At 39.3% G+C, this 17,644-nt stretch overlaps 2 protein-coding genes across 5 annotated transcripts; both read left to right on the forward strand.

The window, feature by feature from the left end:
* The first annotated feature begins 2,451 nt into the window (after positions 1-2,451).
* Positions 2,452-5,271, forward strand: mycla (MYCL proto-oncogene, bHLH transcription factor a). The gene is made up of 3 exons (XM_056761017.1): positions 2,452-2,753; positions 3,085-3,663; positions 4,213-5,271. The coding sequence occupies exons 2-3, from the start codon at positions 3,108-3,110 to the stop codon at positions 4,755-4,757; spliced, it is 1,101 nt and encodes a 366-aa protein (XP_056616995.1). The 5' UTR covers positions 2,452-2,753; positions 3,085-3,107; the 3' UTR covers positions 4,758-5,271.
* A 5,309-nt stretch (positions 5,272-10,580) lies between these two features.
* tacc3 (transforming, acidic coiled-coil containing protein 3) lies at positions 10,581-17,599 on the forward strand. Of its 4 annotated transcripts, none has more exons than XM_056760503.1 (17): positions 10,589-10,692; positions 11,316-11,423; positions 11,925-12,096; positions 12,340-12,467; positions 13,008-14,417; positions 14,521-14,587; positions 14,664-14,847; positions 14,940-15,001; positions 15,138-15,265; positions 15,941-16,022; positions 16,117-16,266; positions 16,341-16,408; positions 16,601-16,644; positions 16,725-16,885; positions 16,967-17,073; positions 17,212-17,332; positions 17,446-17,599. In XM_056760503.1, exons 3-17 carry the CDS (start codon positions 11,926-11,928, stop codon positions 17,515-17,517), a joined length of 2,955 nt encoding a protein of 984 aa, XP_056616481.1. In that variant the 5' UTR covers positions 10,589-10,692; positions 11,316-11,423; position 11,925; the 3' UTR covers positions 17,518-17,599. The 4 variants fall into 4 exon arrangements, with proteins under 4 accessions (XP_056616482.1, XP_056616481.1, XP_056616484.1 ...); XM_056760506.1 differs by having other exon boundaries at positions 10,643-10,692; positions 11,384-11,423; XM_056760505.1 differs by lacking the exon at positions 10,589-10,692 and adding an exon at positions 10,774-10,794.
* The last annotated feature ends 45 nt before the right edge of the window (positions 17,600-17,644 follow it).

The following is a 17,644-nucleotide window of genomic DNA, read 5'->3' on the forward strand; positions in this document are numbered from 1 at the left end:
ATTTAACGTTCTTGTTTTGTCAATGTTTTTTAGTGTTCAATTTTGGAACTATAGCAAAAGTGAGACATGCTCAAGAAAATCTCCACATTCATTCGGAGCTCTATTTTATCAAATAGTTATTTTTTTTAATCTTACAACAAAATTGTCTGAATTCATCAGGGGTCAGGAGAGTTGTAGAGTTTGAGGAGATTGAGCGCTGAGCAGTATTTTGAAAGACTACAAACACACTTCTTTGGATTGTTGATTATTTCCACAGGGATGTCTTATTTACCAACTTTCGTCTTCATCCATAGCTTACTTATTTTCATTAGATTTTGTATTTAATTGTCAGTTATTCTACATGAGTGCAACCAAATTATATTATATCATCTCTTGTAATTTTACAGATTGGCTTTATAATGTAATTTAATTATAGTTTTCATTCTTCTTTAGAAACTCTTGAGTATGTGAAGATAACGTTAAATAATAACTGATGTAAAGGTGTGAGGTTTCCGTCCTTTATGCATATGCGCATGAGACTCTAGAACAATACCAGCTCCCATCACACTAACCGTTAGCCTACAGCACTAACCCTCTCTTAACCCTTTGTTATAGGGCTAATCTGTTGCCTTAACAAAGACAGTTGCAAGTTTTTGCCTCTGTTAAAGAGGGGGATGGAGGGATAAAGAGAAGAAGCAGAAGAGGGGAGATAGAATGACCTGAAAAGTAGAGTGGGGGATTTGGATACTATTGGCATGTCGTTGGTTGATTGCTTTTGTGTTGGTGGCTTGCGATGATGTTAAGAGTTTTAATTCACAGGGGTGTAATAATAAATAATTACAAACAGATGTATTCTGTCATCATTTATTCACCTTTACACCCTTCAAAACATGTATATGACTCTTTCTTCTGAAATTTGTCTAAATATTTTCCTTTGTGTTCTGCAAAAGAAAGAAAGACATGCAGGTTTGGAATGACATGATAAAGAATTTTTATTTTTAGTAATACTATTATGCTATAGTACAAACACTCAAGGCAGGATTGAAAAAGACATTTGATTTTTCCTCTGTGATGGAAGAATGGGGGATGGAGGAAACAACAAAAATGATTCTTTTGTTTCTCTCAATCTAATGACGGGTTAGGAGGTGTAATGTTACTTTGACGATAGGGGGCGCTGAAACGCTAAAGGTTTGAAGTGTACGAATGGTTGTTTCTGCAAGCACGGCCATTGAAAGCTTTTTGACCACTTGACACGGTGTTTTGACGGATCAACTCCAGACAACAGATGTCCAGTGCAGTAAAAAAGAACAATTGAGCATTTGTGAATATCCAAAAAAATGAATTCATTAGTAGCTGCATGTAGGGCTACATGTTTATGGTGAGTGTTTATTGTTTACAATGTGTAACTTCACTTTACTACAAACACTTTGGTAATTATGGTTACATTGGTCAGTAACAATGGTTGTTTTATCATATGGGCAGTTTCAGATCTCAGAGATGTGAAATAAATAAAACTAGTGGCCAGAAATCCATTTTCTTTTTTTTACATTTTACTAAGCCCCCTTTCTCATTGAACGAGACAATTATTGAAATACATGGACTCACTTGTAAACATCTAATCTAATTAATGTGTTGCAGACTGTTGGGCCTAAAGTTTAAACTTAATCAAAACAAAATATTTTCTTCGCTTTAACCCTGCGTGTTGCTAGATGGAATAGTGTTGTGTCTGCTTTGGTCATTTGTATAGATGATGTCCTGTAAGGTCAAGTAATCACCCTCCTCCTGGACTAACATTCACACTTCACCCCCAGCATTTAGTGAGGGGGGGATATAGTGCTCTGAACTGCCTAATAGTCGACCACAAATCCGTCATGTGTGTGCAGAATATATTTCTAATGTATATTTAAAAGAATCTTTAAAAAGACTGTGGGAGTGGGATACTTACGTAATCAAACAGGGGCAAGAGTTCAGCTGTGTAGTGCATTGTATTTCCTTGTTATTTTATATAAAGCGTGTTATGTTGATTTTTTTATATGTTTAACAGGATGTCCTTTGTCTGCGACCGTGGTGCGACCTTTTTATAGGGCGCACGACAATAAGCTGAAAAAAATATTAGAAAACAAACGTTACAAGTTTATTCTTTTGAAGATGTTTTACCAGAAAACTTGAGATAAAAGCAAGTAATTCTACCGCGTACGTCTTGGTTTTAAGGGTCTGCGCTTGTTTACGCCAGTTCAGACGCAACATATCGATCGGTGGAATTACATGCATCAGAAGATCATTAAAGGTGCTTATCAGCCCAATCGTGTTTAGATTTGTATAGTGACGTAGATGTTTTTATTTTCATTCAAATAATCATTTTACTACCATCACATTCACAATGAGCGGTGGTTCACACGCTTCGCCCGCCCCGCGCCTCCGGTGGGTGGGGCCACGCCGCGCTCTCACACAAAGACGCAGATCTGGCGCGAAAGCACTTTTACCGGCAGCGGGCTGGGGGAGGGTGCGGCTGCACTGCACCACGCGGATCGATCGTTGCTGCCGTTGTAACAGGACACCTGCTTTATTTTCGCAAGACGAAAAAAACTTTTCTCGTTGTTCAGGTTAAACGGTCGTAAAACAAAGGCGGTTGGAGTCGCGCGCAGTATTGTTCAGCGAGTGCGTGTGCGCCGGAGTTGTGCTCAGTCCCGCTACCGGACTCTGCGCTTCTTTGTTCTGTCTGTCCCGTTGATTCTCAGTGGACTTTGCAAGTCTGCGACCCCATGCATTAGCCGGTAAGTTCATTTGCAATCAATCAATCAATCAACATAAGATACACTTGACTGTGTTTGTTTGAGCGCGTGCATTTCCTGGATCATTTAAATGCGTAACGCGTTTCTTATATTAATGGAACACCACATTAAAAAAGTACAACCTGGTTCTCTACGAAATACCTGATCAACAATCGCTGGTTACATTGTTTCCCACTCGTGTTAATAAGTGACTTTAACTTGTTACTTTGGATGATTTGACGCTCCCTGATATCTGCAGCTCTGTCTGCGCAAAGCGACGGACGCACGTGGGTCGTCCTCATTGATTTAATGCCATGGTCCGTTGTCTTCACAGATACCTGTTAAAGTTCTGCAGCAATGCATGGAGTAAACACGCACCCACTATACGGCTGGGAGATGGAGCACTACTTTTACGACGAGATGGACACAGAAGAGGACTTCTTTAAATCGACAGCCCCGAGTGAGGATATATGGAAGAAATTCGAGCTGCTTCCCACCCCACCCATGTCGCCTTCAAGAACGCTGGATGGAGACTTGTTACCGGGGGATCGACTCGGGTGGGCAACCCCGAAGACATTAACGTGCGACGAGGAATACGAGGGGTTGCACAAGTTTGACCCATTGGACATTTTTGGAAATCTCGGCTCTATCGTTATCAAAGACTGCATGTGGAGCGGATTTTCCACGAATCACCGGCTCGAGAAAGCACAGATTAGCGCTCAGGTTCAGACGACAACCTCGTTGCAAACAGCCTCGGCTGCACAGAAGGGTCCTCGTGCTGCACCAGGCACGCCCGTGACCGTCGCTAAGGCGGCACAGTGTGTGAATCCGGCGGCTGTGCTTGAGCTTCCTGTCCCGCATAAGAAAGTTGCTGCAGGGTCGTCCGGTTCTGAGTGTCGTTCAGATTCATCCGGTAAGAGTTTGGACGGTTGATTAAATGTAAATGGCTTAATGGCATGGGTCTATGCATGGATCAGAATATTGCTGAAAAAGTCATGTAGGAAGATAGCCTGCTGCATAGGGTGTGACATCCAACGCAGTATAGATTTTGAATTTCCCAATCAAAAAACACTTATTTTAACTTCAAGACTTAAAACAGATACTTATATGGATGTCAGATGCTCCAAAAAGTGTTTTACCTTTTATGTGGCTGAATTGTTACACTTTCTGTTGGGATAACCATGGCAAGTCACACCGCAGGACACTTCAAGAACTCAATTCTAAGAATTTTAATTTAATGAGAGGAATAATGAAAAGTACTAGTCAGTTTATAGTTTCATTATTAACATTTATTCATTTGCAGGTGCTTTTATCCAAAGTGACTTTTGTTATTGACTTGTGTCTACTCGTGTAGACTCGCGTGTAGATCATCTGTTTTACTCACAATATCAAAGATGTCTGTCATTCTGTGTTGGAATGCTGTGTATCTTTTCTCTAAATGGGTCATATTTTGTCATCTCAGATGAAGAGGATGATGACGAGATCGACGTGGTGACCGTTGACAACCGACCGAAGCGCGGTCGCCCTCCAAGCCGCCGGACGCCAGTAACAATCATGGTGAGCGCAGATCCGTTTGGACCGTGCCCCAAGCGCTTCCACGTGTCCCTGCATCGGCAGCAGCACAATTATGCTGCCCCTTCACCTGACACGGACCCCGAGGATGACTTCGATGACGAGGAGTCCACCAGCAAACGGCCGTGTCTTGAGCCGCCGTCTCCGCTCTCCTCGCCCGCCACCTCGGACTCTGAGGACTCAAACGAACAGCGTCGTAACTTCTTGGAGAGGAAGCGGAGAGATGACCTTCGCTCAAGGTTCCAAGCGCTCAGGGGGGAGATTCCAGGACTGTCTGGGTCTTCAAAAACCTCAAAGGTGACCATTCTGACGCAGGCGACGGAATACTTGCTGAAGCTACACGCCTGTCAGCGACGACAAGCTCAGGAGAAGAGGAAACTGAAAGCCAAACAGCAACAGCTGCTCCGCAGAATCGGTCTATTGCAGAGTTCCTAAATGACGGACGCTTTAATTGAAAATATCTCAAGGATCCAAAAAGCCAATGAACTTGTATATATCTTGTATAGTCCACATTGAATCTTGCCCTTAAAGGGATCTGTACAGGTGTGACAAAAGCTTTGCATTGCTTTAGATTGCCATGTTGAACTTGGATGAAACGTGCTCGTGATGCTAATGTACTGTACATGGTTGGCAAGGAGGAGGAAGCCATTGTTGAAGAATCTTTCCGTTTTTGGAAAACGGGTGGGTGCTGTGTATGCATGTGGGGTGTTTAGGTTATGATGTGAGGGGAGTGGGGTTTGCAAGGGTGTTATGTGAGGGTAGCATGTGTTCTTGCACATTTCGTATGTTTGTCCCTGTGAGCTTACTGGAGGGAGCCTTAAGTGTCATGTTCATAATAATCTGTACAAAATTGGCTGTAAATACTGTATTCAGAGGACATTCTCCTCCTTTATCACTCATGAACAGCAAAGAGAATCTATTTTGTTAAAGAATAAAGCATCAAAAATGACCTTGTTCCGTTTTACTTATTTTCCTCTTAACGTTTGCTAGACAGCCATATTCTGTCTATCTTGATTCTTTCCTCATCTCTTCTCCGACTCTTATTAATCGAGAGAGGGTTCGATTAATGTAACACAAAAATATTAGTCTGCTGTTTTCAGGTTCCTACCCCTTGTCTCATGCCTGCCGTTGAAACTGAAAGAGGAAGATGTTAAAAGGGTAGTTTAAAAGATACCGTTGCCCGTTGTTATCCTGAACAACTGGTTCAACGGTCATGTTAAAGAGTCGAAGTGTGAAAACCGTTTTGCAGAGAAGCATCTTTGGAATGCCCATTTAAAAGCTGGTTTTTAAAATCGGAATCAGAAAGAGCTTTATTGCCAAATATGTTTACACATACAAGGAATTTGTTTTGGTGACCAGACCATCCAGTATACAGAAACTGCAACGACAGTATATGGAGACCATAACACAATAGAGTACACGGATGATTTACACAAAACAATAGTCTCAAAACCTGATTATGCACATCAAACCATGTTCTGACTGTTTTGGTGTTCTTTTCAGCTGCAGAAGTGGGAGAAGCGAGTTATGGGAAGCAGAAAGAGGAAGTGATGCAACCAGCCTCTAAACTTTTTCCTGTGTATCTGAATTTTTTTTACCTTAAAGGAATTCTTTGGAACAAAAGCCTTTTTGATAGATCCACAAAAAAGCACATATAGAAAACCCAAACATTTAAAGTCCTTCCCTCTTATTTTTTTATAATTTCACCTGACATAACTTGAAATATTCCTCTTGCTTTGTCACAGTTAAATAGCCGTATCTACTGGAAATATTTGTTACACTGCAGCTAAAACTTATTTCAACCAATCTCTCTCTAACTTGCATCCTATAGCGGCATCCCATCTGCAGTCCACTAACCCAGATTTTATTCCCACGGATACATGGGAAGTCAGACACTCCAAACTGACCCACTGATCCTAATGAAGATAAGAGACCAGACTGGCTTGATTATTGTTATGTTGTTATTTCACAGTTCCTGTATTTGTTTTTCTCCTGTACTTTTATATCTGTTTTGCCTTCTCTGTCAGAGCAGGAGTTATATAACCACTGCAAGCTGTTACATAGAGAACAGGCAAGTCCCCCCCCCCTCTCTTTCTCTCTGTCTGTCTCTCACCTCACTTGAGTCTGGATGTTATGTCCATTTTCATTTATGCCTTCTGGGTGTGGCAAACAGGCATGTTTATTGCATTGAACTTGCTTTGAAACTCTGAATGTGAATGTCAAAACAAAATCATAGTCATTATCGCTTATGCTGATTTGATCATTGTTTGGTTGTTCATTCCACAAATCTGTAGTAACTGGAATCATCGGTTTGAACACGCCAGGCGTCTGGGCCCAGACAAACTCGTGTCTCCACATTTCCAACAAAATTTATAAACGCAGTATCAGTCCTTCTAAATCGTATAAAAAGACCCCTTAAGAGTAAGTGCATATGGGAACACATGTACACGCATACATAACTGCAGGTTCTTAAACATTCTGTGTATGTTTGTGTACCGTGAGAACAAACTGTAGATTTGCTGTCAGGGCGTTGATTTCAGGTCATCACAGGATCAGACATGAAAAATTCAGTAAGTGAAGAATGAAATCAGGATAACATTGCATTTTATCTTACATGCAAATGTAGAACAACACAATTAACTATGACAAAACGAGAATGTTGTCTTAAAGTGATTGTTCACCCCAAAATGAAAATTCTGGCTTTTAATCACCCTCTTTGCATTTCAAATCTTTTTGACTTTCTTCTGCAGAACACAAAATAAGACATTTTGAAGAAAGTTGGTAACCAAACAGCACTGATCCTCATTCACTTGCATAGGTTATGTGTCCATACAACAGACGTGAAAGGGGGCATGTGCTATTCTGCTACCAACTTTCTTCAGAATGTCTCCTCCTGTGTTTTGCAATGAGAGAAAGTCATACAGGTTTGAAAGACAGAAGGGTGATGAAATCATGACAGAATTTGTATTGTTGGGTGAACCATCACTTTAAATGAATTTACTGCCTCATTATGTTTAACTGCACGCAAAACTTAAATACACAAGAATCTGTGACCTATGTGCCGAAATAATTTAAGTTTGGATTTCTGCAGGTGTCTCTGTGGACATGTTTGTATGGAACAGCTGTTACATTGTATGAATACACTCGGATGAATGAAGAGAGCTTAACTGAACCCAGACCAAGTCGCATCATTTGAAACCGCCCCTCTGTGCTGGGATTGGTTGAGGGGGTTGTAGCTCAGAGACGGGGGCGTTAGATTGGCGGGGGTCTTTGTCTGTTTGGTGGTTTTGTCTTTAATGAGATTTCGACTCGCAGTCATCAGAGCAAAGCTTCAATTTTAAGCTCAGTTCATGATCCAGAGAAACCTGGACTAAGACTGTCTCTTTATAATTCATCTAGTAATTAACTATGCATGTAAGTAAGATGGAAGTGGTAAAGAGATTAAATAAATACTTATGTAATGTCCATAAGACAGCACAAAATAACCCTTAACAGTTTACCCCAAAAAAAATTATGTCATCCGTCACTCACCCTCGAGTTGTTCCATTTCTGTATAAATTTCTTTGTTCCAATGAAACTAAAGAAAGATATTTGAAAGAATGCTTATAACCAGACAGATATTGGCCACCATTGACTCCCATAGTAGGAAAAATGGTACCTCAGAACTGCTTTCCTACATTCTCCAAAAAATATTATTTTGTGGTCAACAGAACAAAGAAATGTATACAGCAATCTTTCCTCCTATGGTAGTCAATGGTGGCCGACCAACTGTTTGGTTACAAGTATTCTTCCAAATATCTTTCTCTGTTTGCATCAGAACAAAGAAAGGTATATGCTACAGATTTGGCAGAACTCGCGGTTGAATAAACGAAGACAGAATTTTATTTTTTGTTGAACTGTTGCTTTAAATTTGTAAGGGTGTATAGGAAAAGCTTGAGAAGGGTCTAGCTGCAGACCAGATGCACTCTCAGGCAAGATGCACTGTCAGCGGCGCATGCGCACTCCGACACATGCAGTCTCAGCCGCGCATGCGCACTCAAACAAACGCACTGTCAGACACGTGTGTGAATTAAATGCACCTACAGGCCAATTATAAGTATATTTATTAAATATTCAATTTATTTATTTATTTATTCTCATACAAGATTAAGTCGAAGTAAAAGTGTTATTATGAATTATTTGACAAGTATAATCGAACGTACTTTAACATTATCAGACGAATGTTGTAAGTATATTGATTTCATTCATACAGTATTAGATAGATGTAAAGTATCGTTTTAATATATAAGATAATGTTTTCGAAACCTAACTTAATCCTTATAATCAATGGTAGATATATCGCATCTATGATACTTGGTTAACGATACATGTTATTCATACAGTAATTTATTGAAGAACTAACGTTATCTAAATTAATTTTGTAGCGTTGCTTGAAAACTCACAGGAAAGTTTGTAGGTGGCCTGCACTATATAGTTATTTTTTTGTCAATGTGTTTCTCAAAATTATTTAATATGACGTTGAAATCTATCAAATATAGGGATGTAACGATTTACTCAGCTCACGATGCGATTTATTCAAGATTTATTTTTACAAAATGAACAACTTCCCTTGTATTATTTCTAAAATGCTTCACGTTTCTTTGTATAATAAATTATGTTTTATTTCAAACAACAAAACTAACCTGCAATATTAAAACAAATTATTATTAGAACAATTATTTTTATATAAACAAACTATATATATAAACTATAATATATATATATAGTATGTCTATATAATAAAACTTTATCATTAAACCATTGATTAACAAGCACCTGTTTATTGTAGAATGAGACATTTATGTATATATGTGAGTTTGTTTATATTTTTAGGGTGGAAGATTACGTGTACAAGAAAAGGTTTTATTTAGTTATGTATTTTCATTATTAGTGCAGATGCACATTAATGTATTTCAGCTATAATTATAATAAATACCTGGCCTTGAACTGAACCACCAGTATTCACGGTACTCTTAAAAAGCAGTAACCTTAACATTTTATTAATAGAATCTTACAGTTCACCTTGTGAAATACGTTAGAGCGTGCATGGGATGAGTGCGCATGCGCGGCTGAGAGTGCATGTGACGAGTGCGCATGCGCGGCTGACAGTGCATGTGTCTGACAGTGCATCTCGTCTGCAGCCAGATGCTATTGAAAAGCTCAGTTGTAAAAATTCTCTTCTGTAATTGTAAAGGAGTTTTTTTACACCTTTGAATCAGTAACCTAAACCTTCTCTTTTAACAGAACCAAGCACTGTACTATTTGCCACATTACCTTCCTTGTTTTTAGCCTGTAGTACATATCAACTGCACTATTTAAAAATGAAATAAGAGAACATTTATGTATTTTACAAAATAAAATGTTTTGTGTTTGCAAGCCTTGTGTGACGCTGAATGTAGGTCAGTAGAATTGAAGGGTGGGTGTGTCCCGTCACAACTTCACTGCTTGACCTCGGTACAAACATGCTATTGTTATGTAACTCTCTTCTCTTCTCTTTTCCTTATCTTATCTCTCTCCTTCTATCTCTCTTCCTGAATCGCGTTTCATTCTCTCAATTCATATCCTTATTCTAAAGTGTTGGCCATGGTAAAACAGGTTAAATTGTCAATATATTAAGAAGCATTTTATAAACATCCATAATCACACTAAACACTAAACTATTTACGTTCTCCCATAAAGAGGAAAGACAAGGACTTCCTACATGCACCTTGTAACCATGCTTTGTTTGAGTATTACCATCAACGAGTGTCAATTACAGTGCGATGCTGCCCTCTGGAGGTAGAATTACTTACAGCATCTTCCCCATCAGTATCCAGTCGAACGAATTTGTCTACAAATGAACAGTTCTATGCATTTGTTTTAATAGAGTATACATTATTTTATACAGTGTTGACTAGACACATGTATGTGAATGTACATAAAGAGAAAAAAGCCGTGCTAGATACATAGTTTAATAATTATCTAATCTGCAATAAATATCAAGAAAAATGAAACATTTACTAATGTATCAACTGTGGGTAAAAGTTACCCGAGGTCATCTTTATTTGCTTGCTTAACCGCTTGGCTTTGTTTCATTGGCTGATTTGGATGTCTATCAAAGAAATGGCCGCTAGAGCGACGCAACGCGACGAAGCATTCTATTGGTCGATTCAAATTGCAGTCCCGCCTGACGAGCCCCAAACCTCGCATTTAATTGGCTGAGGCTTTGCGGTTTAAATTTGAACAGTTTCAAACTGGAGAAAGTTATAAACGTGCAGCGGATCTGCGTGTCGCGCTCGTTATTCAGAGAAGAAAAACGGTTTTTGTGTTAAATTTGTGCAGTTGGAGTAAGGTACGTATCTGAGATAAACGTTTACATGTATATGAAAGGGGTCGACTTCAGTTGTATACCGTATTTGGCCAATAAAAGAGCATATTGATCTTTATTTGGCAGGTTTGTTCGAATGTGTATATATTTTTGCATGTATATGAAATACAGATACAAATACAATATATTTACAGTGTTGTTAAGTGCGGAGACGATATTTAGTCGATGTGGATTATGAAATGTGTATCTGAAGGGGAAATGGCAAGTGACAAGTCAATTCTAAAGCATAATGGCTAACTGAAATCTTGAGGAATGTCTAAACTGCCATGTTTGTGCCTTTTGTATGATTTACTTATTGTTATGTTTCAGAAGGGAATACATTCAATCTAAATTATTTGTTTTGTAAAGAGTTTTTTTTAGTTCAGTCTCTGTCTGGCTGATGACGTACCCCTTTGGTAACTCAATCCACAGAACACAAATAAATCATTTAGTTTCTTTCATTCCTTCCTTTGTACTTTTTGCACTCTGGAAAGAGGAAGGGAAAGAGAAAGAAAGAGCGAAAGAACATGTTCGGAAGCTTGCTTGTGTATCCAGGTTAAAACGAATGGTTGAAAATGTAGCCAGTGAGCTGTTTATTACCTTTCCAGGCAATAGGGATTGCTGAGGTTGAAAAGTGCTTTACAAAGCTGACAGTCTTGTTATCAATCCTACATAGTTCAGCAGAATCCATGGAAGGACAGATGAGGCCATGATTGGTAATGCTTCTTTGAAGACTTTACGAATTTCCTCCTTGTTCTTTTCTTATAAGTCATGCCCTCAAGGGATTGCCACAGTGCCTGCTAGATCATATGCCATCTTTTGGTAAATCGGAAGTAAATGGAAATCTTAAGTAGAATAAGATTGTTTTGCCAAATTGTTTACTAACGTCAGGTTTTTTGAAGCTTTGTTATAGCCTTTGACCATCTCTCCAAGGCATGATGTCCTCACAGATCAAGATCCACTTTCTATACTCTAAGCACTTGGTTGATGTCATGTTTTTTGGGGGGTTTGTGAATTTTGGTCAGTTTACCACATTAGGCAAAGTTGTTGCGGATTAAAGGTGTTTGTGTAAGAGGAATGTTAAGCTCGCCTGGTGTTGGGTTAGAAGGTACAATGCCAGCCTCTTGGTCTTATCAGTGATGCCAGCTGTGTGTGGTGCCCGTTGGGCGTGACCGACCAAAACGCATGTCGTCATGTTCTGTTTGTCTGTTTTACAGTATGAGTTCCGTGGCGGTGAAGGAGAATCAGGGAGTGTGTGCTGTACGGAAGAACAGCAGTTCTGACGAGTCTTGCGACATTTTCTCTTTGGAGCAGCTGACTGGCAGACCCTCCATCCTGCGGCAGTCACAAGCAGACAACATTAACAAGGCTGTTCTTAAAGGAGCAAAGGTGAGCATTACGATGGGTGTTTATGTAAACAAATCATTTGAGGTTTAAGCTATTTGGTAATCAAGATCGTTTTCCCCTGAATCAAATGGGGCATTGTTCCTTATAAGCACTGCCGTGGTTTATTGGCTATAGTTGTTTTGAAACGGGAGTGCTCGTTCGCATTTCCTCACATCGCTTTTTATTATCTGATCGATTTTCTGTTATTTAAATCTGTTTGTTTTAATACATCAAATTTTTTAATAGGTTTGTTTTCAAACTCCACGACGAGACCCAGTCACAAAGCGGATTATGTCCCCGAGCCGCACCAGTGGGACAAACAGCCAGGATGACAGCACTAAAGCACTGGAGACTTTCATGCCCTTTACTGACCAGTAAGTACTCGCAACTTGATTTTTAAAGTTTGTGTAGACGGGTTAAAAGGATAGATGTATGACTTTCTTCAACACAACAGAAGATATTTTGAAGAATGTTGGTAACTTAACAACAGCGGTACCCATTCACTTCTATTGTATGGACACAAAATCAATGGTGCCCACCGTTGTGCGGTTACCAACATTCTTCAAAATATCATCTTTTGTGTTCCTGCGGAAGGAAGAAAGCTATACAGATTTGAAATAAGAGGGCAAGGAAATGATGATAGAATTCGAATTTGGGATGAACTGAGGTTACAAATAAATAATATTACACCTCAGGGAAGAAAAATGTAAAAAAAAAAATCTGGTTTAAATATTATACACATTGAAGAAAATGCTTCTAATAAAGTGTTTCACAACATGTACCTGAAGTATAACAACTTTGTTTAGACAGGTTTGGTATTCAGTCTCATTTTGACACGTAACCTTTTATAAGTACTGTTAATACTTCAAAAGTGTTTTTATTGGAATATCCACTAACAATTGTATTTATTGCAGGAGTTCATTGTTAAACAACATATCCACCACACTAGTCAGCATGCAGAGCAACAGTGTTTCTTTACATGATGATGACATCCCTATTCAGAGCAAAGTAGCCTACACACTTGATCTTGACAATCTAGATGCCATCAACCCTTTCCAGAGTTCCATTAAAATGGCAAATTCTCCTCCCAAACCTCCTACTTTACCCATGAGTTGGGCATCAGAGCTTATAGAGTCAGATAAAACTACAGCCATTGCTTGCACACCTAAAGATGACCAGATGAATCTAGAGGTTATAGACACTCCACTAGATGAGACCCTTCCATTTGTCTCATCAGTAGAAAATTCCCTAGTGGATAATTCCGACAACATATCTTCAGCAGAAGGCACCATCATCATCAAGACAAACAACAATGAGAAAAGCATCACAGACACCGATGAGTCGGATATTACTGAACCAATCCAAGAATCAAAGCTGATTGCTGTTACAGAAGATCAGATTAAGGACTCGCCACTACCTACTGCAGGATCATATAACCTAGACTTTGACAACCTTGAGATGCTCGATCCATTCCAAATCGGTGGCTCAAAGATCCCAAACTCTCCGATGCTCAGTAAGGCTGAGGGAGTTCCTGATCCACCTCAGACATTTGAAGAAGCCACTCTGGAACCAAGTGAAGAAGCAGCCACTCTGGAACCAAGTGAAGAAGCAGCCACTCTGGAACCAAGTGAAGAAGCAGCCACTCTGGAACCAAGTGAAGAAGCAGCCACTCTGGAACCAAGTGAAGAAGCAGCCACTCTGGAACCAAGTGAAGAAGCAGCCACTCTGGAACCAAGTGAAGAAGCAGCCACTCTGGAACCAAGTGAAGAAGCAGCCACTCGGGAACCAAGTAAAGAAGTCGCGAAGGAACAAGACATCTCACCACATACGTTCCCATCAGTCTCTGAGGCTCCCAGTCCACCCGAGGAGAAGTCGACTGTAACCGAGTTCTCCCGATCTACTACGTCGCCCAAGGAGAACCCAATGCTGTTGGAGTTTAATTTCAACGATGGAGCTGAAGTCAAGTGCAAACCACCACCAAAACGACTGGGGGTTAAAAGACCTGCTGGTACCAAGGCTGTCTCTAAAAAAACAGACACCGTGGTCAAGGAGAGGAAAGAATCAGAACTCAAGCAGTTGTCCCCTAAGAATTTAGAGACCGAACCTGTGGATGTTCCTCCCATTAAGGGTTCTTACATGTTTGATTTTGATGACCCAAACTTTAACCCCTTTGGAACAAAGGCTAAGATGGGTAACTCCCCGCCACGTGGGATCCAAACCAGCCCAGTTTCGATGGAATCAGCACTTCCTGTTGAGAAGCGGATGTCCCATCCACGGCAGGAGCAGTCGGAGACTGTTGTACAGGATGAGGTGGCTAAGCCCAGGTAAAAAAACTTGAAAAAAAGAAAACAAAAAAATTGCTTTCTTAATTGCAAACATGTAAATGCATGTAATTTAAAAGCAGTAGTTGAAGTTTCTTTTCTTCAGGTCTCCTCGGGCTGTTTCTGTAAACAATGAGAAAGTTGAAGAAACCACGTTCTCAGTCAACATGCAGGTAGGTAGTATTTGTCTGTAAATTTGTCATTCATCTAGTACGTTGCCATGGATTGTGATGTTTACCTTTCTTACAGCAAGCGGAAGATGCAGAGGCTTCTATCCCGTCTGCTGTTTCCCACATTAACATACCTCAGAGCCCAGCCATTCACGAACCGGAGCCCGAAGCCACTACAGAATCCAGAACGGATCTTCAGAACCAGACCTTTGATCTTGTTGTGGTAACACCAAGTGAAGACGAGTTTGTGCCCGGTGCATTTTGTAAGTAAACGTGCTTGTGCTGTTATCTATACCAATCCAGAGTCATTCAGTTCTCAACATTGTGCTTGACAATATATCCCTGTATGTCACAGTCATGTCAGGAGGAGACTTTGATGGACAGTTTGATTACCTGGAACAGTTTGGATCAAATAATGTGAGTGTTACTGTTGAATGGTCTTTCAAAAAAGCTTTTTCAGATCTTGCTCTTTAATGATCTCCATGTGGGAAAGTTAAAGGATACGTTGCCTAATCAAATAAATGCTGAATGGTCAAACACATTCCTTTTATAGTTTAAAGAGTCTGCGTTGAGGAAGCAGTCTCTGTATTTGAAGTTTGACCCATTGATGAAGGAGAGCCCAAAGAAAACTACAACGGAGAATGGCGGATTCAGCATGCCACGCCCCTCTCTTGCCATCAGGTTAGACTCTTCTAAATACAGATATATGTTGGGCTTTTACAAAGCTTGATACAATATTTGAGATCTTCACACAATAATCTTTTGTTTTTTACATTTGGTGTAACACTCATCGGACCGTTTTTTTTTCGGATTGAAAAATTTAGAGATTTCTTATGTAAAGATATGCTTTTAGATAATATGATCACTTTTGTTACTCCTGTGAATTACTAACAATTTTTTAACCAAATTTCAAATAGAATTGCTATTTGTTTTTTATTAGCAGAAAATAAAATATAGAGAAACGGGTCAAAATAACTGCTGTATTTGAGGGCTGAAAAAATCTTTAAAGAAAACAAGTTCACATTCACTTTTAAGCAATACAACAGCAGTATTTATACATGTATTTAGAAAAAGTTAGAAATATATTCGATAACCTCTTTATCACATTTTTATGAAAGTTTTCATGCGTCTTGTCGTGCTGTCAATATTTCATATTGCTGTTGAATGACTTTGTCACTCCTGAGGTTTGATTTCGTTGAAATTCAATGGACACTGGAATGGAATGGCCACAATACATCTAGAAATCCTTATGTGAAATGCTACATTTTTTCAATCTTAATTTTTTCCTGCAGCTGTATATATTTTTTTAATTTCTGGTTTACATACTGTGCAAATGTGTGTGTGTGTGTGTGTTAGGATGATGGAAGCTGCAAAATCTGAGGGAAAGCAGAAGTCTCAATGTAACAACATGAAGCTTTTGTGTGATTTACCTCCACCAGTAAGACGACAAAAAATCAGTTTATTCATGTATTCAGTAATACATTTGAAAGTTTCTATAGAAATTCTAATTGTTATATATTTGATTTTTAAAGGTGGTGAACAATGTGGTGCCAGATCCAACTGTTCTTGATTTACTGGTTCCCACCTTAAAAGAGCCAGTGAAGATGGAGGACTCCATCATAGAGGTTCTGAAATACAGTCAGAGAGACATGGATGCATCGCTACAGAGAGCAGAAAAACAGGTCAGTGTTTATTCCTTGTCACACAGGATTGTGTGACACAAGTGGTTCATTTATTTTTTATTTTCTACTGTTAGGCGGAGGAGAGGCAACAACAGATGAGTGCTAAGATTGAAACGTTGAGTCTGGAGAATCAGCAAATGATGTAAGTCTGAAATTGAACGCCAACACATTCTTTTGAGTTGATTTTCTGATTTGGTTATTAATAAATGTTGCTGTAAATGCTTATCTGGGACTATTTTTTGCAATTAAATTGTTTATTTGTTTTAGAGCAGGATTGTTTGTAAATGGTTAACACCTGGATTTCAAACTAGTTACACTTTCTTATTTCTCTCAGGTTTATACTGTCAGAGTTTGAGGCCACCATCACTCAGATCACAGGTATGATGGATGTTTGATCTGAATTAGTTCTCTCATGTGCAATCTGTTGGGTACATTAATGTCTGTGTGTGTGTTTATAGATGGGCATAAGCAGAAAGAAGACCGGGCTAAAATTGAGTTGGAACTAGCCCTTCAGGAAAAAGATCAGCTGGCTAAAGACTTGACTGATTTGGAAAGATCCTTCTCTTCTGTTGTCAAACGCCTAGACAGATGCAAGGAAGTTATTGAAGGATTTAAAAAGGTGCTTTGTTTTTGCTTGTCCGCCAAAGAATGAAAATCCCTGCTTTTAACTCAATAACTACATGCATTTTTCCCCCTATAGAATGAAGAGACCCTGAAACAGTATGCTCAGAACTGCATGGACAGACTACAAAAAGAGGAAAAGCGTTATCAAGCTCTTAAAGCCCATGCTGAGGAGAAACTAGACCAGTATGAGCTTTTCTGCGACATACCTTAACATTACAAACTTGCATTTAAAGCAATGCTCTTGTTTAATGTAATGTTGAATTGTGTAGTATGGACTGATTCTGAGACACTATACTAATAATGACTCTGATGTCGTTCCAGTGCCAATAAAGCAATTGCAGATGTTCGTACTAGGACGGGTGCAGAAGTGGCAACACTGCAGGTGCAGCTCAAGAGAGAGCATCTTAAAGTTCAGTCCCTAGAGAATGATCTGGAACAAAAGGTACACAAACAGGGAGTCACTCTTAAACCCAAAGTAGGCGCATACCTACGTATGCATCATTTAATTGTTTTGCTGTTTCTTCGGTTTGATGTGTTTCTCTTTTCTCCTCTTAGGCTAAAGAAGTCAAAGATGTCACAGAGCTGTGTGATGAGCTGCTGCTGAAAGTACAAAAGCATGGGTTTTAATATACTTGTCTTTATTTGTGTTGTTCGTTATGTGTTTGTCTTAAAGCTGTTTTAATAAATAATAAATGGGAGTATTAATGCACATGTCTTGATCTTTTATGTAGCAGATTGCATGTTAATGCTGTAA

The sequence above is a fragment of the Triplophysa dalaica genome, chromosome 11 (genome assembly GCF_015846415.1).
Source record: "Triplophysa dalaica isolate WHDGS20190420 chromosome 11, ASM1584641v1, whole genome shotgun sequence".
Taxonomy (NCBI): Eukaryota; Metazoa; Chordata; class Actinopteri; order Cypriniformes; family Nemacheilidae; genus Triplophysa; species Triplophysa dalaica.